Source organism: Fundulus heteroclitus, chromosome 7 (genome assembly GCF_011125445.2).
Source record: "Fundulus heteroclitus isolate FHET01 chromosome 7, MU-UCD_Fhet_4.1, whole genome shotgun sequence".
Lineage (NCBI taxonomy): Eukaryota > Metazoa > Chordata > Actinopteri > Cyprinodontiformes > Fundulidae > Fundulus > Fundulus heteroclitus.
The window spans coordinates 31,884,251-31,912,219 of NC_046367.1; the positions used below are offsets into that span (position 1 = coordinate 31,884,251).

At 38.8% G+C, this 27,969-nt stretch overlaps 1 protein-coding gene across 3 annotated transcripts in view; it reads left to right on the forward strand.

Moving 5' to 3' along the window:
* Window positions 1-27,969, forward strand: part of LOC105923129 (dehydrogenase/reductase SDR family member on chromosome X) — a 58,725-nt gene that overhangs the window by 2,133 nt on the left and 28,623 nt on the right. The window contains exons 1-2 of one of the 3 annotated variants that reach the window (XM_036139504.1): window positions 21,508-21,697; window positions 23,915-24,022. In XM_036139504.1, the coding sequence (XP_035995397.1) occupies window positions 21,592-21,697; window positions 23,915-24,022 (214 nt within the window). In that variant the 5' untranslated portion in view covers window positions 21,508-21,591. Of the gene's footprint in view, window positions 1-21,507; window positions 21,698-23,914; window positions 24,023-27,969 lie in introns of those variants that run through there. The other 2 variants (XM_036139503.1, XM_036139505.1) reach the window with 2 other exon arrangements.

Here is a 27,969-nt window from a genome sequence, read left to right on the forward strand (position 1 = left end):
GAGTGGGAATGCAACAAGCCGGGCTCGCCCCTTCAACACGCATATATAGGCACACACTTGATTCCCATTGCTGCACGGGTGACCGCTGTGCGCCTGTTCGGTAACGACATGATGAGGGAGCAGGAGCAGGGAGGTGTGTGACAACTGCTGCAGCTGTTAATGTCTAATCCGGTGTCCTGGACAGTTGTCTGAGTGTGTTAAGAAACGGCAGGTTAGTGGGGGTGGGGGGTGCTCTGTTTGGGTGACTGTAGATGGCTGTTCAGTTTGTTAAAAAAGAACGGCAGCGCGTGTGTGAGACTGTGTGGGAGGGAGGTTAAACACTGACATGCTCCAGAATTACTGATAAAAGTGGAGCAGGAAGGGCTCAGCGGGACTCAGCAGGAGCGTCAGCTGTGTGTATATTGTGCATGGATTTGTACCTACACCGGCATCAAATTCCATCAAGTTTATTGAAAATGTCATTCATCGTTAAGTACATATGTGGCATCTAAACTCTTTGTGCGCTGTGATCTATACAAAACGGATATTTTACAAATTGTCACCTTGAACGACGACAGTTTTCAGCAATTTATATGTGATTTAATGAGGACATAAAGCCGTGCATGACTTCATAGTGGAAGGATAATGACACATGATGTTCACAATGTGTAAAAAAGAAAATACAACACAATCTGAAAAGTGTAGTGTGCGTTTTCACTTCTATGTGGACGAAGGTGTTTTGGTCGACCAAATGTAAATGTTTTTGCGTTACACGAAAATGTGCATACATATGTAGCCAAACACTAATACAGTACAGTACCCCAAATACACAATCCCCAGTGGAAAACATGGTGGTGGCAGCATCATGCTGGGTTGAAAGTAATATGGACGGTGCTTAAAGTAGAGCAAATTTGGAAAAAAAAAAAATCAGCAAGAGATCAAAAAAGACTTGAATACTCGGACATGCAGCCAGACGTACAAAGGAAAGGTTTTAGATCAAAGTATATTCACATGGATGAATGGTCTAGTCAAAGTAAACAAAAAAAATCATAACAAGAATATGGAGCAAGACTTGAAAGTCGCTGTTTCCAGGCACTCTCGGCCCAATCTAAAACTGATATGTGGGAGTAAAAAACTGGCAGGGACATACCTCCTAAAACCTGTGACTGTAATTAAAGTGAATAGTAGCTCTACAATACTTTTTAAAAACCATATATATTTTCCTTCCACTTTACAACTAAGGACTACTTTATACAAGTCTGTCACAAAAAAATCCAAATCCCAAAAACATTAGGTTTGTGACTAATTTGTGACAACATGTGAAAAAGTACAAGAGGTCTAAATACTTTTTTAGGGCCTTGCAAGCAACAGGATTCTACTTTACAACTTTTACACATCTCTATCTAGTATCCTATTTTGTTTTATTCTCATTTTTATGCTTTTATCCAAAATATTGATCAGCCGTGTAGGAATCATTCCTTGGGAAAGAGAATTTAAGGTATTTGCAGTTTTCTTGCATCGCAACTCCCAGACGGAAACATTTGAATTGTATAGACCAATAACGTATTCCAAAGCATATTAAGTCACAGTAAAGCTGTATAAAGTTTTGTTTTAATTTCAGCTCCACTGACTGGGAAAAGAAATGGGGCTGGAAACCTGTGATGGTGCCGGCGGTTGTTGCCGAAGCACAAAATTAAAATCTGGGTCTACCAGCTATTAAAAGTTTAATCTAAACTTCCTGGGATTTCAGTACCCTGAGACCATGGGCGTAGGTTTGATTTCAACTTTGGTAGGGACACTACTGGTCTCAAGTTTCATTGGTTTGATGTCATTGGTCCTACGCAGTATGCATGCCCCTATTTTTTTATACTTGACATGAGCATCAGGGGACATTTCGTTTAAAGAGAAAAGCAGTATTTTTTTGCTACATTAATACAAATTTTATAAGCACTATATATATTGTATATAAATAAAAAGCTGCTCCTTAATTTGTAATTAAAATAAATTAGACATCACCGGAAGCACTGAAGGGCCAGCTGCTTCACCTCCAAGCTGCCCTGCATCATTATTACTGGATATCTGTGTTTCCTATAATCATATAATGTTACTATTATACAAGTGTGTTTTTAGTATTAAAGGATTAAATGTAACACAACCTTTTATATCATCCTATGATACTTACTGTCTGAGTGTTAAAATAGCTCCTTATGTCTCTTTTCATTTTTGGTGGCATCATCTACAATCACAACACTAAGCATGAGCCTAAGTTTATTCAAATATAAAATCGCTTTTAACAATTATTAAAATAAAATATAACACTATCTTATCCGTAATGTAATAATCTCCAAAATAAACAGCCAGATTCAAGCATTTTTACCGGACACTAATATTTGTACTAATTTACTTATGGACTGTGTGGAAATCTATGTAAAATCAAACCAATGTGTTCCTATGTTTGTACTTTATCCTATTTCCAAAAGTAGAAATAATTAAATAGCACTATTATTATGTTGAACCCTAATTATGCTTTCTAAACAAAAAATAGCAATGTTTAGGCACCATCTCGTATTGTTATACTCTATAAAACGAATAACACCTGCTATTTATATCTGAACCGCCTTAAAGGGATTTTTTGAAAGCTTACATTCTTTGCTTGTCGATTTTTCCAGCAGTCTTCAGAACTCCTGCCTGACACTGAATATTTTTGTTGATAAAATGTATTATACTTCAGAATTAAATATTATTTTAAGATGCTTACGTTGGTTACTTACATTTCTTAAGTTCCACAAATGAAAACTACTCTCTCCTGCTTCTTCTATCGCCTGTTATAGCGTAGATAATATATTTTTTTTAATCGTTGTAGTAACCGCAGTATTCTAGTGTGAATTAAATTTAAATTTCGCGCTGCAAGCATGCACGCACATGCACGCACTAGAAAACAACCAACCAGGGGGAGAGAAGGCGGGACTTAAGGCAAAACAACCAATGAGAGTGGAGTTAAACAGCACACAGCACAGTTACGTGCGCTGCTGAGTTAAAGCGACAGGAAAGACCGACTGGACACGCAGGCTGGCAGACGGAGCTGCGAGAGGAAAATAAGCGACTGCTGTAACAACGATGTATTGTAAATTATAAACATGTTATTCACATCGAATTATTGGTAGGGACATGTCCCTATGGTCCCTATACAAACCTACGCCCATGCCTGAGACCAATAAATGAGAAGTACTCTGGAATAAAATGCCCCACGGTGCACCCTGATAGTGAAGCACGGAAGTGGCTGCGTCATGCTGCTGAGATTATGGACAGGTAATGAGAAATGGGTGAGAATCGAAGTAATGTTGGTTTTTGTAAGACACATTCTTCTTAAAAGAATGTGTCTTTAAATGTAGGTTTATGCATTAGCAAAACAACAAAGCTTAGTGCCAAAATAACATTCAAGTTATGTAAGCAGACTTTAAAGCTTCAGCTTCAGGCAATTATCAGAGGTTTCATATAAACATATTAAGATTTCGATCGCAAAGATCAGGATTTTCTTCTCGGGGTGATGAGCTGTTGCTTTTGCTCTCGCGTCAGAGCTCACATGCTACACGGGAAAAAAAACACAAACAGTTTTATGATATTTTTCACTTTTTTGACACTGACTGTTTGTTTTTGGTTATTTGTCGTCATTCAATAAAAGAAAGCCCCACACCACTAAAGATCTTTGGAAAACCTACAAGGTTGTGGTTTATTATTCATTGAGTTAAATGCTTCCTTACTTTAGCTACGTCACTTCTAAACCATGGATAACTGAGTTTGTTTATCTGAGCCGCCAACATACGTTGTAGTTTTTGATTATTATATAGTACCTTTACACAGCACTGTACATTTGTATAATGGGTCTTGGCGATTTTTGAATATAGTTAACATAATATATTGGAATTCTTTTCATTAAAATGTTAACAAACCGAAAAACTGATGAGTCCAGTTTATCACAATTTTACCCAAACATGCACACTGATTTAGGAATATGATGGACTTTTAATATTTACAGTTTGGATGAACGCACAAAAAAACTACATTGTCAGGGTTCAGGATCACAAATATTCATGCATCAGGTCTGCATTACAGCCATTCATTTCTATGAATCACTGTTGAATGGTACAAATACTTAAACATCCCAAACATCAAGGAATCAAGAAAATAGAAATTATATTTCCAAAATGGAAGAATCCCACTTTATTTGTTATCCTTTCCTATTTCTGGAAAACTCTTGTGTTTGGCTGCGTTCGCAGCTAGGTCACGCTGTTCCGCATCACCTCTTTGTCTTTTACCCTCCCCACCGTCATATCCCTTATGCGGACAAGCGGCTTCCTCGCACTTCTTTCCAACCAGCAGCCGACGCTGAATCGCAGCCCCGCTCGTATCATCCCTGAAAGCAGTGAAACGGGGTCAAGATGACCCGGCATCACATATGTTTTGTCCTCACGCGCAGGGCCTTTAAACACGCGCTCAAGAAGATAAAGCTCTTCAACACTCACAACTGCACACACACCTCAAAGCCATAAAAATAGATTGTGAGTGACTCAGCCGTTATGTAAAGTCCATCTCTGATAGGGCCGCCCGGGGCTGTTTATGTCAGTTTAGCTTGATGGCGCGAGAACTGAGGTGACACATGTCTGCTGTGTCCGAGTTTCGCTACACACTCACTCACGCATCCATACACGCACTCTTCCCTGGAATATGCCTGGGAGCCACAACTCAAGTCTTTGCTCTTCCTTCCTCTCTGAGTGTCTGTTTGGGCCCCCCCGATGGACAAAGATGTGATACAGTCAGCGTAATGGACTCCCTCCAGCCCAAACACTGCACATAATAAGCATTAGGGAGGACTGGGATGGAGACTTTGAGTTAGACATGAATCATATCCACAGCCCCTTTGGCCAGGTAGCTAGCCCAATAGGAAACTTAAAGGGAACATAGGACTTGCAACCACAACGTGATGGATATTTTTATCTAAAACCTATCTCTGCTGTACGCACAGTTTCGTTTTGTCATTACTCACCAAACGCAGATGATCACGATTGCTCGATTAAAGTTTTATCATCTGGTAAAAAAATAAAATGTGCCGAAGATTAAGAGACATTTAAGGTATCGAGCTTTGAATATAAGCGTGTAATATGTCCTATGGGTGTTTAGACATTTTCCCAAGGACTTCTGCGAATGTCAACACACTTTCTAGAACCAGCATTTTTCGGCGGGATTATTGGAAATGGTTTTCAAAGTGGACGTTTTGAAGTTTTGAAGTGTCTGTGGAAACCTGTAAGAGTTTCAGGGGTCTAAAAGGACTGCAGTATGGAACCAAGAAAGTGGCATAATTACTGTATATTAAAAAAAGAAGAAAAAAAAAACAAGTGGAAACTGAAAAAAAAAAACTAAACAAAAACAAAAAGTTATGACCTAACCCTAACCCTTCATGAGTGCTGCCAGCTGTGGGGAGCTACAGTTCACTGAGGGAACCAGCATTCTGAAGCAGAACATCTGTCTATGCCGTGTTTAAGTATAAAACAAATTGGGTGTCAGAGATCAGGACAAACTCCTCCAACCTATTTAGTAAAATCCTTTCTAGGACCTTTGACAGACTGCTAGCTAGGGTTGAATCAGAGCACGATCCAATCCCTTTAGAAACTCGGCTGCATTTCAACATGACAACTCCATACACTCCCCAAGTGAAAGTTTCACACCTTCAGTGTTGGGCCAGAAAAATATATAATGACATATTCACAAAAATGGTAGGGGTATACTCACCTTTGTAAGGTTGTGCGGATGAAATTGTGGATTAAAATGTGCATTTCAGTTTAACTTATTAGGATATATATATATATATATATATATATATATATATATATATATATATATATATATATATATATATATATATATAGATAGATATATATATCTATATATATATATATATATATAGATATATATAGAGAGAGATAGATAGATAGATAGATAGATAGATAGATAGATAGATAGATAGATAGATAGATAGATAGATAGATAGATAGACAGACAGATAGATAGATAGATAGATAGATAGATAGATAGATAGATAGATAGATATTAGGTCCGAAGATCAACATTTGACATTCGGTTTCAACATTTTTTTTTTTTCAATTTAAATGTCTTGTACCGCGTTCTCAGCTCCATGCTCCAGGTCACTGTGCCTCTTCTCAAGTTCATGCCCTTTGTACCTACACTTTGTCATTTCTATTGTTTACCCAGTAACCAGACAAGTTTGTTCCTGTATGGTTAAACCATCATGTATCATTGTATTTTTCACACTTGGTCAATTTTTCTGAATAATTATGAGGAAAAATACTCATCAAAATCTCATCATTTAATTTTCTATTAATTGCTGAAACCTTTTTAAAAACATGCATTATACCCTGTCTCTGTTTGTTTTAGTTCTGATCCCTGCTTGTGGGGCAGCTGTGGCCCAGTAGGTAGAGTAGTTGTCTTGCGATCTAAAAGTCGTGGGTTAGATTTCAGCTTCCTCCTGTCACATGTTGTTGTTCCCCTGGGCAAGGCACTCAATCCCAAGTTGACTTGATCTCTTTATCGTGCACTCATGTTTGTGAGTGCGACTGTATAAAGCATTTTTAGTAGTCGGTATTACCAGAAAAAGCGTTACATGAACTAAATTAATTTACCAAAGTCACCATTCTCTTGTGCCAGTTTACTCTTAAGTAGTGAAACATCTATGGACCCCTAATCAAACCAAAACAGCTATCGAGTTAAAGGTGGTACAAAATGGCCTCTGTTAGATATCACTTGACATATAGTTGGTACAAAATATTGGCACCTTTATATATATATATATATATATATATATATATATATATATATATATATATATATATATATATACACATCAGAAAAGGTGCCCATGAACATTCATAGTTCATAGGGAAGCCACACATAATTTGGTGCTGTATTTGAATGATCTGATTCTCTAGTTTTCAATAAGACAAAGTGCTTATGCATCCATTAGAAGTAAAAAGAAAGACTAGGTTTATTACTTTAATCTAGAAATGTAAATAAAACTAAAGAAATGTGTATTTGTTAATTCTTTCCTTTAGAGTAACAATGCTTCTTAGTAATATGTGTTATGGTATTAGAAAACCATTTCTTCCCCCAATAAATGCTTCTTGATTTATACGGATTATGTATTTGTGGGTTGTGCACAGGAAAAACTTGTCAATTCCTGTCAGCCAAGACCACACAGCATTTGGTGGAGGCAGTGTTATGTTGTGGGTCAGCATCTACCTTACTGGAAAAACAAGCCTTGTAATCTGAATTATCATGAGTTCCTGCGACCAGTGGAAAATCCATATCTCCACCCTAGGGAACCGAACTCTGTCCCCTAAATTGTTGACCTCACAGCTTATCATAGTCTAACTCCAGATGTTGGCTGCGGAAAAGATGAATTGTTCTCCCTGCGGTCCTGATCTAAACCTCACTGAACATTTGTAGAATCAACTTAAGGCTGCTTTTCATGCCAGAGCGACCAGCACAACCATGGTTGGTCTCCCATATGCTATTGATGCCCCTGTTTGTTAAGTGAATAATTAGTTTAATTGCCAGAGGTGGGTGGAGTAGCCAAACATTGTACTCAAGTAAGAGTTGCACTACTTTAACATATTTTTGCTAAAGTAAAAATAAAAAGTACAGTGCAGTAAAACTGCTCCTAAAAGTACATTTTGTTCAAAACATTTCCTGTGTTCATGTAACCTAGCTCTTACTCACCTCTGTTAATTACCAACATCTCTTTCTTCTTTAAACCAAGTATCCAATCCAAAATAAGAGTATATAGCAGAATAAGCTGTTTGGCATTGGCCGGGAGGATCTGGCGAGATTTCTTTTAAGGCTCAACCAACACATTCAACTTTGTAGCTCAACTCACAAAGGCAAAAATGACAACATAAGATGTATTAAAAGATGAATTGCTACAACAAGAAAGAATCAATCACACACACACAAATATACTGTGCTAAGTTTATATAGCCCTAATGATGAGTAAGCTATTTTGTTGTGCCGTTCAAACCTGTAGTTTTTCATCTATGAATGAATATAATGCATGAATTTAGGATGGTGTACACTGGTTAAAACAAACTTTAATAGGACTGAGCTGACCCAGAGTGGTAACACAAACGTTACCACCAATAATTTTTCCTTTATTATAATTTTTTTTTTTTAAAGAATACCCAAAGTTTAGAGAAATTCCCCAGGCCTCATAACTTAAAGGAGCAATAAACTAAATTTCAATATTTTAGATAAAAAACAATAAAAAATACTGATGTGAAGAACTAAAGGTAATATTTCAGATGGAGTATGGTATGATGTCACACCGCAGCTCACTGAGTTGTTCTCCAGTCTGTTGTTTACATAGCCGGGCCATCTCGTGTACATGCGCGTGTGTGCATGTACGTGCACATGAACAGCTGCCACTCAGGGCTTAGCCCCTCCCTGCCCTAAAATGCCACAGTCAGAGCAGCGGAGCGTTTGAGCAACATGGTGGAGAGCACCCCCAGCAGTTCAAAATGTTTTCTTGCTAACAGCATTATAAAGTTATGAGTTACTTACTTCTTCACTTGAAATGTTCCTCTGAAAGGTGATGCTGTTTTACTGTGTTTTTGTCCTTTACAAATATGCCCATAGGAGGTGACGCATGAGAAGGGTAAGGATAGGCTGGGTTTTTGTTTTGGTCTACAGACAGTGCTCAAGCACCATGTAGTGGTGAAATATCGCTCATTGCTCCTTTAAATGGCTCTTTTTCCATGCCAACCGCAGAACTTTAAGAAAATTTGTCCTGTAACCAAATTAAAAACCTTTGTTATCAACAAGTAAAAAAAAATGTGTAAACCCATAAAAAAACAGCTGTATTCTGATAGAAAGAGAGATAAATTCATGTGTATTATTTAGTATACTTAAAATATTTAATGTGAAACAGTGAAAGTAGTGATAAAGGTTGTGCACTCGGCCACATCGGTCAAAAAATATTTTAACACACACTGTGGGCCAGGCCAACCAAGGAAGCTAATGCTAAGTTAAAAAGCTGATTATTGGGAACATCTTTGTTGCTAAAAATGCCTAAGCACATTAATGGCCACAAAGTCATTAAGTAGTGTGTTTGGGGTCTATGAAATGTGCACAACGGTCATTGTTTGAGTCAAATTATACTGTTTTGAAAGATCTTAGTTTAGCCAGCTGTTTGGCACTAATATACTTTACAAATAATCAGACGAGGCAGTTTGAAATCAGATTGAATGTTACTCTGACAAAATGTGTTTGTGTGTGAAGCTGCACAACTGGGCTGAAGCTGTTTTTTCTGGGTGAAACACGGAAAAAGATGAAGGCCTTGAAGCTGAAGGCTCACCCATAAACACACTGCCATATAAATTCCCAGTGTTCACCTAATCCTAGAGTGAGAGACGGGAGGGACGAGAGCAGAAGATGAAAGGATTTTTCTTACAGTCCTGTCTCAATGACAACAGGTTTCAGACAGAAAGAGGAGCGCACATACACACAAACAGAGACTAACAGAGTGTTAAATTAAATGTGTTAAATACTGTGTGTGCACTTTTGCGTCACTTTTTCAATGTGTGTATGTGTGTGTGTGTTCGAGTGTGTCGTTGAGTTAATGACAGACTTAATTGGTGCAAGAAAATATTCCTCCCACTACTCCTCATTCTACATCTACTAATAGAAAGACATCCGCTCCCTGATGACATTTAGAAAAAAGAAATGTGTTGGGATGTGCTTAATGAAGTACCCCGTAGATTTTTGATGTCCAGAGTCAAAAACAACGGGAAAATACACAACTTGGACGCAAAATAGAATCATAGGATGATCTGAAGATTACATACCATCCTCCTAAAACAAGTGTTGCCTGGTTTTTTGTTTCTTTTTTGTGTCTATCTTGCTTTTTGTTTTATTTATAAGCCATATGTCATGAATTGAGGACATCTTTGAAGATGGATAATCGCCTTGCCCCAGGCGCATTTCAAGAAACTGTGGAAAGGTCTTGGATACATCCGACATTTCCGAAGCATTTTTTTTTTTTCAGCCTGAAACCCGAAATGAAAAACATACAGTTTAAAGAGAGCGTACGCCCGCTGAAGGCAGGTGGAACGTATTTAATCTTTATCAGTTACATACCGGTATGAACATTTCTAAACAAACATGTCAAAAATAGTTGTTCAGAACATCCAGTTAGTAAGTAGTAGAAATATTATATTATTATTCTAGTGAACAAATTGTCACAGAAAAAGGCCAACCCTGTTTGTTTTTTTATCAAGAGAAAGGCATAAAAGGTCTTAATGCCTTCCTACCAACTGACATCTGTGAAAGTTTCAAACAAATTCAATTAAATTTTTAATATGATGCCAAAATACAACAAATTAGATCTCCAGGCACTTTAAAAGACAAACAGCTCCATTACCTATCCAGTTATGATTATTTCCAAATCAGATTCTGATCAATTAATTCATTCCCACATCAGATTAATTTACAGAGAATCTAGTTCAATACAAATTTTGTTCCTGCACAATCAAATTCAATCGATTGTTTAATGCAGATCAGTCAAAGCCTTTCTATAAAAGGAGGTCTTCTGCATTAAATCAACTTTGCAGCAATCCCTCCTCTTGGGCAAGCATGCGGTAACAGTGGAAAAGAAAGACTCACTGTTGTGCCACCAGAGTTGTGCAAAAGTTGGGGAGGTTGTCCTTTTATTGACAGGTTGCTGGTTCAATCTCCCGCTCCAACCGTCTAAGCTGTTGTGTCCTTTGGCAAGACACTTTACCCGCATTTACTGCTGGCGGAGGTCGGCTGGATGGCAGCCTGGCCTCTGTCAACCCGAAGGCAGCGGTGGCTACTAATATAGCTGTGTGTGAATGAATGGGTGAATGACTAACTCATCAGACTTGATAAAGCGCTATACAAGTACTCGCCATTTAACAGGAAGAATGCTCTAGCACAAGCAGGCTCAGTGTGAGTGATCATCTTCCATCTGGTGAAAAAAAAAGTATATGCTGCAAAACACTACAGTACTGTTCCAAAATAACTATTTCTGGTAAAGAAAAGCACACAGTACACAGAGTTAATGGCAGCATCAGATCCACCAATGACTTTGTCAAAGAAGGACACAGCTAAACACATAAGCACAGCAAAAACAACAAAGAGACAAAATGACAACTAAAGCTCTAGCAATAGTTTCTTAATGGCAAGATGTCTGTTGACCTCATCACTGTAGTCAGCAAAATTAAAAATAACTTCCTCAATTCTGCAAAACTCAAGCACTAGCCAAGGGATACTTTCTGTAGGACAGTAAGGTAAGGAAAGTACACACGTTTAAATGGTGATGTTATCAGTAGCTAATAGTTCCCTTGCCTATAATAGAAAGATGTCATACTGTTATCTCTGTCAATGCCTTCCTTTAGCAAAGAAACTTCTAAATATTGAAACATTGACCGAGGAGTACTTTATATAGGTAAGAAAATCATAAATGACAGCAACTCTCCCAATGCCTTTGCCAAGGAATGAGACACAACTAAACACAGAAACACTAAGCATGGAGAATTTTCGTTTAGAAGGAAAGATAAATAGTATGCAGTTTATGGCAGCAATGGCTTTGTGAAAGTAAAGAGACATAACCAGGCACTATATCAGTGGGCCAGGGGTACCTTCAAAGAAAAAAAAACTAAGAGAAAATTAAGAGAAAAATCACAACACAAACCTTATGACATGTATAATGCAAAGAGCAGAGTGGGGAAAAGAGCCTGATCTATAAACAATGTGCTGTATAATGTATAATGGAGGTTCCAAGGCTGCATTTGAGCAAAATGTTGATAGACTCCCACATGCGAGAATTTCCGTTTCACTTTCAGAGTTTACAAGTTGGCCTTTGGCTTGTCTCCCTCTGAAAAAGCTATGAAGGCAGCAGCTTCAGATGATGCAAAACCTTCCAAATCGGCTCTCTGGGAGTCCACTGCCTTTTCCAACCCACGTGTTCCAGTGAGCACTCAGACATCTGAGGAGCAGAGATATCTCGACCTGGATTCCCTCTCCTGGGATTCCTACCCATCTCTCCATTTACTAAGCTTTTCTGACTTTTTTTTTTCTTTTCTGATAGACTTCCCTTGTGTTAGCCAAGATACTAAATAAAACCAGAACTGCTTTGGGTCGATTTAACCCTTGAGACACTATTTGATTTAATTTAGTTAATTTATATGGTGCCAATTCCCCACACGTCATCTCAAGGCACTTGACAAAGTCAATTATATCAAATCATACAAACATCTATCTATTGTATATACGCTCTTATCTGTATGGGACACACACACACACACACACACACACACACACACACACACACACACACACACACACACACACACACACACACACACACACACACACACACACACACACACACCTAAGGGCAATTTGGGCAATGTTAGGTTAATTGGTCCTAAGGAAGTACCCAGAGAAAACTGACTCATGTACAGGGAGAATATGCAAACTCTAAGGAGAAAGACCTCAAGCTGTAGTTTGAATTCAAACCCTTCTTGCTTCAAGGCAACAGCGCCACCAACTGCACCACAGCGCAGCCCATCATAATCACAAAAAGTTTTCATTGTAAGGGAACCAAGCAGATTTGATTATGGGTTATATAAAACCACCTTTAAGAGTGTTTAAAAATAGTTTTATAATTATATACAATATTTAATTCATCATAAAATAATCCACAAAATACATGTAAATATGCACATGTAACAACATATGTAAATGAAAGAACATTATCTTCCTGTAAGTGGAAGACAACATGGATTGTTGTTTGGATTATGGTACTATAGGGATATTTGCATCAATGTTTTTTATGCACATTTTTAAGTATCGCATTAGAAAAGGTTTATGGAAACGGCAAAATTCAAAATAACTTCCATAGTTTAGGAAAAACGTTTGTATGTTCGCTTGAGGTGGTTTTTGGTTTTCCGAAAAAGAGTTAATGTGCAAGACCGGCGATGGAATAGAATGGCCTTTATTGTCCTTGTACAGGGTACAACGAAGTTGGAGTGCAACTCCCTTTGGTGCAGAATACAAAGAGCATAAGAAGCAACACTAGCATAAAATAAAGACAATAAAATGTACCTACAGATAGGTACACGGTGGCACTTTTAGTCAGTGCAGGTGCAAATCAAAGATTATAAACATGAAATGAAGCAGTTAATATCACTTTAGTGTATTTGGAGACGCTGCTGAGCCTTCCTCACCACCGCTGTGGTGTTTACAGTCCAGGAGAGGTCATCAGATATCTGCACGCCCAGGAATCTTATGGAGTGGAGCCTTTCCATACAATCCCCAAAGATGTAGAGTGGGACCGGATCCGTTCTGCCCTTCCTGAAGTCCAAAATTTGTCATTTTGTTTTTGTGGTGTTCAATTTATTTATATAGCGCCAATTCATGAAACATGTCATCTCAAGGCCTTTGATCCACATGCAAGAAGAATTCTCAGGATAAGGAGAAGGTTTAACAATGTATTCAATGGATCCACAAGGGCTGGCCCGAGCCCGGGGAGCGAACAGGAACAAACTGGAGAGAAGGAGTGGAGATGAGACACTGGGTAATAAACAAGCAGACGTGTATTGATCAAGGCAAGCTTACTGGTGGAAAAGATGAGAGGGCTGGGGAAGAGTGAGCTGAGTTCAGGGTGAGGGGTTGAGAACCGCGGTGACGTGGTTTAATTAAAGCTGCCGATCGTGGAACTATAGCCAAGACAAGGCAAGTTTGTTTGTAAAGACAATTCAAAGTGCTGTACATGAACAAGAAATAGAAAACATTACAGAAGAAAGTCAACATTAACATTCAAAGACAACGCTAAACAAATAGGTTTTTACCTTGGAACTTTAAAGTCTTCTGGGAGTTTGTTCCAGATAAGTGGAGAATGAGAACTGACTGCTGCTTCCCCTTGCTTGGTTCTGAGTATGCAGAGTAGACTTGAGCCATAAGACCTGAGTGGTCGGGAGGGTTGATACACTGATAGACTGACAGAAGTATTTTAAAGTCTATTGTCTGAGATCCAGGGAGCCAGTGTAAGGACTTTAGAACTGGGGTGATGTGCTCTACTTTCTTAGTCTTAGTGAAGACGCGGGGAGCAGCGTTCTGGATAAACTGCAGCTGTCTGATCCACTTTTTTGCAGACATGTGAAACAACTTTGCAGTTATTGATTGGACGAAAGTACATGGATTAGTTTTTCCAGATCCTGCTGAGACATTAGTCTTTTAATCCTGGAAACATTCTTCAGGTGATAGAAGGCCGACTCTGTAATTGGGTTTAGATACCTTTGAAGGTTCAGGTCTGAGTCCATCCCTACACACGGATCTCAGGCCTGATCGGTGGTTGCTAGCTGAAGCAACTGAAGCTGTGTGCTAACTTTTGATCACCCTTCCATTGGTCCAAAAACTGTTACTTCAGTTTTATTTTTATTCAACTGTAGACATTTTTGGCACATCCATGCATTGACTTCTTCTAAGCATTTACTCAGTGCTTGAATGGGTTCTTAGTCACCTGGTGTCATGGTGAGGTAGAGCTGTAAGTTGTCTGCATAGTTATGGTAACCGATGTTGTTGGTTTCATGATCTGAGTTAGAGGGAGAAAACTGAATAGGAGGGGACCATGGATGGACACTTGGGGAACCCCGCATGCTGTCTCTTTTATATGTTTCTACCAGCTTTGCAGACTGACATTTCTAAGTCTGGACACAGACTGGCTAATTTTAACACATGAATATGCTTTGATCTTAATTGTTCCATCATAGCTTTTGCTGTATTTACAGCTGGCATAAATATTTCTTCAAGGATTGTTCCGGATTTAGTTCCATCCATCTTGCGATCAACTCTGTCTTGCTTCCTTGTCCCTGCTGAAGTAAAGCTTTTCACCTGCATGCTACTGCCACCATCAGGTTTCACTGTGTGGCTGCTACTGCATTCAGGATTATGTGTATTGTGAGTTTTCTGCAACACATCAGTAGGCTTTCTAGTCTGACCACAGCACCTTCTTCAATATTTTTGCTATGCCCCCCACATGGCTTGCAGAAAACTCTAAACAGGCCCTCTTTTGACTTTCATCAAAACTAAGATGGCAACCTTTTCTCTTAGCACTCCTCCAGAAGGGAAGAGATTTGCAAAGCATGTGGACAGTAGTTGTTCTGATTTAGCCTGGGGTTCTTGGGTTCTTCTCTGGCTAAATTAAAGCCCTACTTGCGCCTAGCCGTTACCATTGATCTGTGTTCTTTTCATTTGTAGATTATGGATTGCACAATCCGCTTTGAGAGGTTCAAAACTTGGGTTATTGTTGTTTTTTAATTCTTCTTAGACTTCTCCCTGATTGAAGCTGTTCTCTAACAATCTCTGTGGCCACAGTGTTGGTATTAAACTTAAATAGCACACACACCAGTGACTAGTAAAGGCAATTGGTTTTGGGGTGTCAAAGTAAAGGGGGCTGAATACATTTACACATCATGCCTTTCATATTTTCGTTTTTGTAAAAAAAGAAGAAAAAAAGAAAAAGACAATGTGTATTGTCGTCCTTTCGTTTCAATATAATGCATTCCTTTGTGTTAGTATATTACATAAAATCCCAATAAATGATGTTAAGGTTTTCAGCCATAACATGAAAATATTTGGAAAAGTTGCAGAGGTTTGAATAATTTTAGAAAACATTGTAATAATGTAATAAAATCAGTAATACAATCAGGAATGTTTTGTATTTTTTAAAACACTGAATCACTGACAAAAACAGCTTTCCTCCTGTTGTTTCTGTTTTAGGTATAAGAAATTCTGACATGAAAGCACACGGACTTTGTACTTAAGGTTGCAAACCAGGAAATCCCTGGGGATGTGTATTCCCTGCATGTACACATGCACAGGCACAGTATCATTATTGGCTAAACAATGAGCATCTTTGTCTGTCAAAGCCTGCGCTTTTTAAGCCTAACCTTTATTCTCTGCCTCTCAAGCGGAGGAAGCTTCAGAAGGAAAAGCTGTGCAGGATGCAGCTCAAGCTGGCAGAAAAGACGGCATTGATTCGCTCAGGCTGTTACCCTCCAAAGATCAAATTGCCCATGACAAACCAACTAAATTCCCTTTCTTCCAGATATGACACTTCACCTCCCTTCTCACCTGGGTGACAGCTGTTGTGTTAAAAAGAACAACACATCAAAAGTCCCTAAAAAAAAAAGTTCTCAAACGTTCTCTTAGCCGAATATGTGAGTCATGAGGTTAAAAAATTACATTTTAACTGTCAGAACACACATGCAGATCCAGACGTCCCACTGAGCTGTTGTCAGCCCGGATTCTCTAAGTTAGACAAATTGTGCTTTGCAGTCAGCCTGTAGCTGTCATATAAGACTGGGTGGCTGTCGGGTTAAAGCTATTTTGATGGTGTTCACATGTTATTTACATCACGCACCCTCCTGTCACGTACTGTTCCCAGCTTGTCTCCCATGTGTCTTCATCCTGTCTGTGCGCGCGCGTGTCCGTGCGCTCCCTGATGTCCTATCATCCTAAATAATCATCCCGCCGTCATGCGTGAGATGCGATTTCCTTTAAACAATGGCGGGCCAGTTCGCTTTGCTGACCCCTCTGAACCTCTCAGGCTGCAGAACAAACACTCGCATGTGGCGCACGAAGGAAACGAGAGACGTGCCCGCTTTTGCTCTCCTAAAACGTCCGTGCGCGGACGTTTAAATGCACACATATAGCCTCCATCTGCGGAGTCACGATGACACGCTCTCTTTATGTTGCTGCTTATTTATCTGCCTTCCAGAGCAGACTTTAATAACTGAGGCTAACAGCTTGTCAGCGATGGTGTTCTGCCCCAAACCAAACTATTGGATTGTGGGCAAGACACATCGTAATAATGATTATTTCCCTGTCAGGGGGAGAGAAAAAAAAAAACAAAAAAACAAAAGGCCGCTTCATACGGCGAAAGCCCCAAGCCTGTCTTTAGTGGAAATGATTGTAATTAAATTGAAATGAGGGAGAGCTTGGTTGACCTGCATTGAATGCCAGCGATCATTTAGCCGCCTGCTTGTTAGCCAAACGTGGCCGATCACTTCAGCAGACTGCTTGTTCAGTTTCGGTTTTGTTCACATTAAGAGTTGTTGTTAGGTCACTGCGAGGCACACAAAAGACTGCTATAAAGTAAAACGTCTTCCCGAACTATCCACCCTCCACATCTGTTTAAACCCTTGGTGAGATGGGTCTAAAAACTATACAATAGATTGCCGTGACAGAGATTTCTCTAAAATGAGACGCTATAACAAGTTGGGAAAACTTTCTTTTACTGTCCTCCTGAATCCAAGTTAACCCTGCTCGATTGTGGATGGAGGTTAGATAAATGTGGGCCCTCATCCAGCCTGGCTTGTCACGGGCCCAGTTAGGATTGCAGGTTATTACTCTGACTCTGACCAATTAACCAGGTTTCAAACTTTACATCTCAAATAGCAAAATAGCCTGACTTATCATCAAACATGTTACTTTGATACACTACAGGCGAGCAAGTGGTGCAATTGTAACACTAAACAAACTCACAATAATTGTATTAAATGTATTTTAAAACGTTGCCCTTCTGGAACAATCCCGAACATTGTTTTTTTTCTTTGCAGACACAATCGGTTAGAGTTTTCTGATTTCCCAACACATTTGTGTTCTCATTGTGACCTGTGATAGTTGCCAATTCCCAGATCCGAGACACTCAGATCAAATAAAAATAAATACCACATATAAACTGCAAAATGCAATGTTAGATTTATTTTAAAGCTGTTGAGTTAATACGTATTTCACATATGTTATCGTTGTATATGGGTTTTTCCCCTAAAAACAAATGTGCTCAAGGTCAAGGTTTGATTTTTCAATACATTTCAGTATGTTGCTCCATTTCTAGTAGAGTTACTTCTTTGACAGTGATATTGTTTTTTTTTTTTCAAAGAACAGGTTAAAATGACAGAAATAAAGGTGTTTTGATTTAGTTCAGTTCAGAGTAAAAAGATAATGTAGTTACATTTAAATGCATGTAGCTTTACGATGCACATTCACTCTACGTGCCGTAATATAATTATCCTTTGTTTCAGACATTATTTGTACTTTCTTTCAGACTAAACGGCTTTTGCAAAGGCGGAGTTCAGAAAAGTAATATAATTATAGCCCATAACAGTGGATAGTAATATAAAAAAGTGACAAATATATTCAAGTGGCAGAAACAGATGCAAGCGACACATTGCCTTCTGTGTTTAGTTACTCCAGATAGTCAGACGCCTTGGTCTGGAAGTTTATTTGTCTTAACTTTGCAAATTAATCAGTTTCATTGTTCACCAGTTGTCCAAAGAAAAGAGAGAAAAAAAACTTATTTGATGTAGGATTGCAGAGAGTGGCACAGGGAATTTTAAAGGATGAAGGAATTTAAATACAAAAGTTATTGCTGTTAAAAAGGATAAAGGTGAACAAATGATGGCTTCCACATTAAGGTAATGATCCTTAGCTCACATCATCAACCATAATCAACCTCGTAGGGAAACCATTATAAATGTTATCCATGGATGGGTAAAAAAGACTTTAACACCACTAGTGGGGAGATTTAATAAAAGCAGTGCAAGATAGCAAATACATTTTGCAGAAGTGGGAACATTGTGCAGGGAGCGAGAGATAAATCCTCCAAATGGGCTGAGAGATTCTTACATTACTTTAAAAAGCTTTTTCAAATGAGCAGATCTGCAGAAGAGGATGATGACTTACTGCTCTTTTCCTTTTCTATTACTTAACAAGGAAAAGTGACGAGCAAAACTCACTTGGAAATCAGGTCATCACACATCTCCTTGTTTTATTAAAAACATCGTAAGAAATGTTCACCTAACTTTTGCAAACAGTTTCTATATTTAAATGGTAATATAGATGCATCAGCATCTATATGAAGGTATTCAATTGGTCTCTTGGACTATATATATATATATATATATATATATATATATATATATATATATATATATATATAATGCAATACAAGACATATGAATGATTACTAAAAAACGTCGATTTTATTTGTGCAGAATTGAAATTAAAGGTTTGTAATTAAAGTTGAAGCAGAAACAATGCATTTTTAGCTAGATTGAATTAGATTTTTTTTAAAGACATGCATTTAGGATATTTCCATGTTTTTCAAGATAAATCTGGATAAGGAGAGCAAAAGTTACAATCAGGATTTAAGGGTTTCCCAAAAGCAAAAACAAACAAATGTCATTGATTCACACTGACTCTCTTGTGCACACTGGCTAAAGGAAATGTGTTTTCAAACAATTTAAAGTAAGTGGTTGCCTTCTGTTGTTATAAAACAGTAAGTACATCGTTTCAGAGAGTATGATTAATTAATTTACACTTGCCACATTTGTCACAAGTGATTTAAAATACACCCGGATTTCCACTCTGAACAAGGCGTGTCCTTTTAAAGCTATAATTGGTAATCCTGTTCAGAAACACTTTTTGTTATACTGGGTAACGTCGTCCTTCCATTCTGAAAGTAGTCAATACATTAAAGGAAGTATAAAAAATGTATCTGTGTGGGAGCTGCAGGCCTGTAAAAACTCTCTCTTCGCACCGAAAGGCAGTCACCCCCCTCTATGCCACATGCCAATTATTTTGATTCACTCACATAAGATAGGATAAGATAAGATAAGATAAGATAAGATAAGATAAGATGAGATAAGATAAGATAGGCTTTATTGATCTCACATTGGAGAAATTCACAGGAAGGCGAGTTCAGCTCAGCTATTCTACTACATCGGGACAGCGGTAGGACTGTGTAAATACCTCTAGTTGCGCTAAACTTTTTTACCCCATCATAATACACTAAAATCGGGGACATTGCCGGGAACAGGTCATCCAAAACGGGGACTGTCCCTGGAAATCGGGGACGTCTGGTCGCCCCAGTTTATGTATCTGGTTAGCTTAGCGGTCAGTTAGGTGTTAGCCGTTCATTGTAGCTCCGCTGCTCTCACCATATACTTTGAACATGGCTGACTGTTGCAAGTTATTTTATTATTAGTTAAATTATTATAAGGCTTATTGCAGACACACAAACAATGTGAGAGAAAAAAAATCGACTTGATCCATGAAAACAAGCCAAAACCCTACCAAGCAAACCACTACATTGTAATACAGACACCGCTACTAATACAATTTCCTTTTTTTTTTTGAGTCTCATGTGAATTCGGCCACCTTTCCTTTGATGGCCCAAAATAAAAACCCAGTGCAAAAAATGGCCTTCATGAGTCCCGTCATTAGTAATAGAGCCATTGGTTGCAATTTTATCCCAGAATAAATACAGCTGTTCGCCTCAGAGGTTTGTTAGAAAGCATTTGTGAACATACGTCATCATGAAGACCAAAGAAGGGATAAAGTTGTGGATACAGTTAAAGAAGCATTTGGTTATTAAACGATATCCAAAGCTTTGAACATCTGTCGTCTGAAAAGGGAAAGAGCATGGCATGACTGCAAACCTAAAAAGGCATATCCATCCACCTAAACTTACAGATCAGGAGGTAGACTCCCTCCCCCCCTCCCCACACTTTACACCTGAACACTATTAAGGGTTTGTCAAATAATAATAATTGAACTTTATTGATCTCACAATGGAGAAATTCACTTCTGCATCTTAACCCATCCCCTTGGGGAGCAGTGGGCTGCCACTGTGCGGCACCTGGGGAGCAATTAGGTGTTAAGGGTCTTGCTCAGGGACCCAGAATGCCAGCTTGTGGGAGTTGAACTCAGAACTTCTGGGATCGAAGCTCTGTGCTCTAACCACTAGGCCACCACTAATAACCACTAAATAAAGGTCCAACAAAGTTTGTGGCTATGATGTGATAAAATGGGAAAATGCTTAAAGGGGGTAAATACTTTTGCAAAGGCACTGTGCTTGCTGAGACTTTTTAAATACAAACAAACAAACAAACAAAACAAAAAACGGTTATCATCCCGGCATTCAGGAAAAAAAAACAGTTGGCAGTCTCAAATGATCCCAGGAGAGGAAAAGCTAACTGCCAGACCATCAGTCAGTCAAAAGCCTAACACAGCACTGTGGACAGAGGCTCCTTCAGCTCCAGACACACGCTCTTCAAGCCTGTCTGGGGAAATTATGGATCAGACCGGAGTGTGAAAATGGCTGTTGCTTCTGAAGTATGTGACCTCTCTGGCAGCATTTAATGAGGTAGTCAGTGGGTTGAAGGAAGCAATATGCAGGATCTACAGAGAAGGTACATCGAACAGAAGCAACGGCTTCTCCATCCGTGGCATACCTTTGGACCTGTCCAGACAAGTTATCTTTTTTTTTTTTTAGAATCTTCAATGAAAATAAAAAGCAAAGTTAACCAGGGGTTTCAAATTTTACATGTCACACAGCACGGGAAGGAGGTGAGGATGCACAATTTCATGTTGGAATGTGTCCCACTGGCTCGTTTCGCTCTGCCTTTGTAGATTGATTTCTCTGCTGCTGTGTGTGTGGCACACATTCCGGCAAGGATGTGGGCTGCTCTTCGGTTTCGTCTCCTGCCTGCTGTCAAGCTGTACCTGCTAGGCTTTAAGGTCCTGCTGGCTCAGCTGTTAAGCAAACCTTTACGGCTGCCAGGTTAGTTCATTTCCCCTCTCAGTTTGTTCGTTTCACCCAGACAGGCTGTGTGCTTGCGTCGTTCCCCAGCAACGTAGTGATAGTGATCGGGAGTACGTACGTGAATACGAGAGTTACTCTACCCTTTAAAACTCATTGAGTCGTAGCTTTGTCATTTCGTCACGGGCTGACTCCTGATGCTAATGTAGCTAAGCTAGCTAAGTTAAGAAAAAAAGTGCAAAAAAACGCAGCTCTAAAGAGCCTTCTTTGGATTTTATGTAGCCGAATTTGGCCGAGTGGCCCACTAAGCACAGGAAACATTAAAGTTTCCGTTCCGAAGCGTTTATTTTTGTTCCATAGTGATGTGCGTTTAAAAAGTAACTTTTTGTAATGCAGTTTGGTGTAGAGAAACGAGCCCTGCAACTAGCCCGCGTTTATCCAAGAAAGTGATTAACTTAATTCAGCATTGATTAATTTATTTTGCTCATTTACAGGATTTATGTTTAATGGGAGCTCTTGTACCCTTTCCCCCCCTCTAAATTCATAATCGCATTTTTTTTTTTACTGGGGAAATTTAATCAATTGTGTACTGTGAATACTTGCATGTGTTATTCTGTTACCATTGCAGCTTCAAATCTTTGAGTTGCACAAATATCTCAATATTTAATGTTGAATTAATTGAATTATTTTCATATACTGGGCTGGAGTCAAAACAACAGTGATGCTCTTTACAGGAAGTGTCAGACACAGAGCAGAATCCACCTGGCTGACATCTTTTAGAGTGTAGACCCTTTTGGATTCTTTGGTGGCCATGTTTTATGGAGCTAATCTGCAGCTGAGAAGGAAGCATGTTCCAGGATGCCCCCTCGACCAAGTGCTGGCGATGGGCGGACAAAAGTAACATCACTCTTGCACAGTGTGTCCAGCCGCCTACATGGAACTGTTGCAGAGCTATTGCATCCTAGTTGCACATCCGCGCATTATCGCAGATCCTTCCTCCTAGGAGCTGTTAGACTTTGTAACCATCACTGCTTCCCAACACGCTTAATTAGTGTTTAGATTATTTTTCATTCTTCTAAATAGTCACATTTTGTACATTTTGTTGATCACTCTTCTGCACATTTCTTTACTTTAAGCATGCCATTGTTAATAAATGTTCAGTATTTTTCTTTCTGCATGCATGGAGCTAATTACAAGCCATTACTTGAAGAAAACCTATTGGAGGATGGAGAAGACTTAAAAAACGGACAATATCATGCTTTTCAGTTCTTCTTTTTTCATATTGAAATCCTTCAGTTGTGGTCAATTTAAAGTGGAATAGTAATCCTTTGGTCTCAATTCTTAATTTACCCCACATGTTGGTCCCTTTTAACCCATTTTTTCTTGAATAATTTTTTTTAACCTTTGTTTGTATCTGCATGCTTCTATTTACCTTTCATTTTGCTGCTGGCACAGCCGAATTTCCCCACTGAGGGACAATACCAATTATTTCTTTACTATTTTATATAATATATGTACAGCAGATTCATTGCAATTTTTTCCAACAACAAAAGCGGTACTTCCCGTTATTTTTTGTTACATTATGCTAGCCACAGGTTGTTGTTTTTTTAAGAGTTTACCTTTACTACTGATGTAATGGTTTGTTCAAATTCTGGATAAATGATTTGTTGTGTTGTTGTTTTGTTATTCCTTTCATTAAAAATGTATTCTGCTATGAAACAGACCCACTCAGTGTCAGAAAAATCTATGAATTGCACAATTGTGATTCTATTGCTAAACATTAGCGTTAGTAACTCAGCCATTAAAATGTTTTATACATAGAGTCCATCCACCTGGCCAAGTTTGTTTTCTATATGGACAATTAAAGTATTCTACAAAATATTGCATCCAAGCACTCCTTGGTGATTGCAATATCATACACACTGATATTGCAATAAGGATTGTTACTTGTTAGATATTGTGCTGCTCTGCTATGGATGCATAAACATGAATCTTCAGTAACCTCCATTGATGAAACGATCTGAAATTTATGGAACAAGATTAATCTTGAATAATTTGGGCTGAAAATGTTTCTATATAAATGGATAAAAATCTGACCTGCTTGTTGTGCAAAGCTGCTTTGACATAATGTGAATTGGTGGGTTTTTACAGGCTGTCAACAGCTTAGGCTAATGACAAGGAATTCTTCAATGAAATTAAATTCTCTCTGATATCTGTGTCCTCTTCTGACTCCGCTAGTGATGCCCAGACAAGATGGCAAGGTTGCCATAGTGACAGGAGGAGGCAGGGGAATCGGCTATGAGGTGGTCCGGCACTTGGCGAGACTCGGAGCACACGTTATTATAGGTACAGTATCAAACACCTCATCACTGACCTGCAAACTCAAGTAAAGATTCAAACAGATGTACAGAGAGATTTCCCCTCAGTATGGATTGCATTGCTTTGATCTTAATAAAAATATTTTTAATTTTGATAGATATTTATCTTCAAAGTTGTTAAACCTCTTTGTGGTTCAGTGACAGTTCATTTAAAGAGGGATTTTAGCATTAAGGGAATCCGCATGACAACAAAATGGATAAAATAAAATAAAAAAAATACTATAGACAGTGAAGGATCAAGAATACAGAGAAATGTTTTAGAAGGCAAGATGGATTTCTTAATATAAACGTGTTCTATTTTTCCATGTGTATTGTCATTGTCTTATGTTAGCTAATTGTTTTTCTTTACAGAGCATGACCAACTGGTTAAAAACTGGTGAATTCATATAGGTGTGATCTCAGAATAAAGTGTAAAGGCACAGTGAACATGAACATTTTACATTTTCTATAGATGATAAAATCTTTTACATTATGTGAAATGAGGATAAATTAGTCCTCTTGTCTAAATATACAGGATGCTGAGAATGCCCTTGATTACTGACAAAACACAATCATTACGTTTCAACGGTCTGACTACGGATTGGGTAAATTGTTGCCCACATGCTTGATTTAATGGTCGCTCAGTAAATTTTCAACAATCAAGATGCAAGCAATGTTTGCAGTGTAAACAAAAGTTCAACAAAAATAGACAAATCAAACATTTGGTGTGGTTTTTCTAATTTTTTCAAATTCAGAAGCTGGATTTCACATTTCCTACTGAATGCTGTTTTATTACTGAATCACCAGACTACTTCCACCAGGAGAGCTTTTTGCGCATTATCCAGGAGCCGCTTTACTGCACAGGTCTGATCTTCTAAAGTATTCTGTATTAAAAATAAACCAGGAAACATCACAAATGCTGCCAAATCTGAAAACCTTAAACAAACCACAGGTGAATGAAGTAACTGCGCTCCCGGAGCTTCACGAGCTTCTACACAAAAGTGGAAATCGAAAGTGATTTTGACTCGTCTACCACCTGGCGGCTTGTCATTTGGTTACTTTAGCGTTCCCCATCTGCCCTCAGGTGTCCTCCCAACCTTAGCCAGTTCAATTTGTGACTCACAGCAAGATTGCTCCTGAAAGAGGGATCAGGGGCTGCTCCCCATAGCCTCGCTTCACACAAGGAAAACGTGTGTGGATGAGAATAAGATTGTCCGTTAAATAGTGTTCTGTTTTCGGTTGGTGTACTGTAATGTGAGCTTGATGTGGCATGTGCTATATTTTTTAGCTCTCAGGCGTTGCGTTGTGTTCTGTATTACAATTTAGGTCATTACGGGCAATTTGTGTCCACATTTAAATTAGCATTGGAGTGCAAAGTGGTTGCGCTGACCTCTTAACAGCCACACAAGTTGAAACAATCAAAATAGCACTTATATAAGATAAGTACTCATTTTATGTCCTAATATTTTTTGAGTGCTCAAACAAAAAAATCTGAAAGAGATACTGACTGCAAAAAAAAAAAAGAAACTGGAATCTGTGTGTGGACGGTGAACTTTAATTTTAATTTTCCCAAACAAGTAATAAAGATTGAATTCCCTGCAGCAGTTTCTAGTATTTTTGCTGTTTTCTGAACGTCACTCAAACAAAGAGATTTCACATTTTTACACTGGAAGTAGATCAGTTCCTCCCACTGTTGTGTGCAGAGATGCTACAGTAGAAAGTCGGAGTCTGAGGGCTCTTCGCTAGAATTACAGTTCTACAATAATGAGATTTGCCTCATGTAAGAGCGTAGCGCAGATGAATAAATAAATCATACAATAAGTCTGTCAAGTGTCTGTTGTGGCTTCAGACAAGCCTTTGTGTTTATAGACTAATGCCACAGCTGATGACTGCGCATGGATCTCCATTGCAAATCCCACAACCGAATTCATGAAGTGTGAATATTTATGGTAAAGTGGATCCCGCTCTGATAATGGAGTGGATGCATATTTCAGGTGGAGTGTTAGCATAGTGCTTGTGTAAGGAGTAGGAGGAGTGTTTGAGTTTTCAGCCTCTGCTCTTTCAAATAATAGATGACGGATATCAGGACTGAAATCTCAGCACGGTGCCTCGCAGAGAAAGGATTTAGACTCTGTTGAACTTTTTAAAAATTCTGTCCCGTTACAGCCGCAAACGCCGATGCGCTCTTATTGGGATTTTGCGTCACACACCAATGCAGTGGGGCATAACTGTGAAATGAAAGCAAAAAAGGTTACAATTTCTTTACCAACAAAGCTCAAAGTTGAAGAGAGCGGTGTACGTTTGCATTCTAGTTGGTAAACTGAGCCGCTCATGTGTATGTTTATAGGCCCGTTTACACTACACTTTTTTAACTGAGCCGAGTCCGAGCTTGGATCAGTTAACCAAGCCAAGACGACCGTTTACACACCACACTATCCCGGTTCCTTGGTTGCTCCTTGCCTCCTAGTGGCGATCTGCGGTACTATCGCTCTCTGGAATTGAAGGCGGGACCAAGCAAATCAAAATGGCGGCACCCGTAACATTCAGGATGTTATGGTTAAACAGAGTCGACTTTTGGGACGTGGATAAGACAAACGAACGTCTAATAAGGATTTACAGACGCAGGAAACAAAGCCATCTATACCGATAATTATCAGCAAATTCAAAACATATATTTTAAATGCAGCCCTGGCTGTTTTATGCTTTTGCCTAGCGACCTATTTTAGACACAGTACACACAAACACTGAATTCGAACTCAACCCTTTATTCAACCAACTTTTTACCAACACTACAAGTTTTTTTAAAAAAAAGAACGTGTGCTCTCTGAACCCTTTGAAGAGAGCAGAGCTTGGAGACGGAGGTTCCTGGTTCTGCGTTTGTGATCGGTTGCAAGCATGTAATGACTACAATATTAACCTACATGGCCAAAATGCATAAGGAAGGAAAACTTTCATTCTGTCGAACTTTTTATTGACCCTTTTTTCTATCGATATACATGCTGGTGAAGATTCTCAGTCATCCAGTTCATGGTCATTCCAAAAAAGTAAAAAAACAAAACAAATGGACTTGTTTTCCGTAGTAGAAGACGTTTTGCTTCCTCTCCAGGAAGCTTTCTCAATTCAAAAAGTCTGGAGTAATGTGGAGTAACAAGCTTTATACTACTGCCAAACAACTTTAGATAACATGCAAATTCAATAGAAACAGGTCTACCCCTTAGTAATGGACGGTCGTTAAAGTCATTAAGCCAGCAGATTGGACCGGAACTGGTCCACTCCTCTCTAACAAGGAGTCGTTAGGGTTGTTATTAGCTTGGTTTAAAGGAACAATATTGTTCCTTTAAGACCAGCATTATAATCCAAGATTAGTGTGTCAGTGTTCATGTCCAGAGAGGAAAAGGAACAATATTGTTCCTTTAAGCCAAGCCAATAACAACCCTTTTTGAATTGAGAAAGCTTCCTGGAGAGGAAGCGAAACGTCTTCTACTACGGAAAACAAGTCCAGTTGTTTTGTTTTTTACTTTTTTGGAATATCGATATACATCTATCGATCGATATATATCGTTATTGGATTATCGTTCAGCCCTACTCTGGCCAAAAAGTTCTGTTTTGGTGTCATGCAGACAAACGGTTGCTCAGGATTTTATTTGAACAGTTTGGTCCTGAAACGGTTCGGCAGATGTTTTATGCAGCGTAACGCCCGTCTTTAAACGTGCCAGCGATCATGTGATTTAAAAAAAATATATATATAAAAATAAAGACTGAAAGAGTTGAACCTTGTCCTGCTTTGCCACCTGTGCGTTTGTGTGACCCTTTGTGGCATTTCATACAGAGGAGCCGCGTGTGTGAGCCTTGAGTGAACCGCAGTGCATCTGGGCAAATAATGTTGTGCCCTTGAAAAGCCCAGCATTATAATCCAAGATTAGTGTGTCAGTGTTC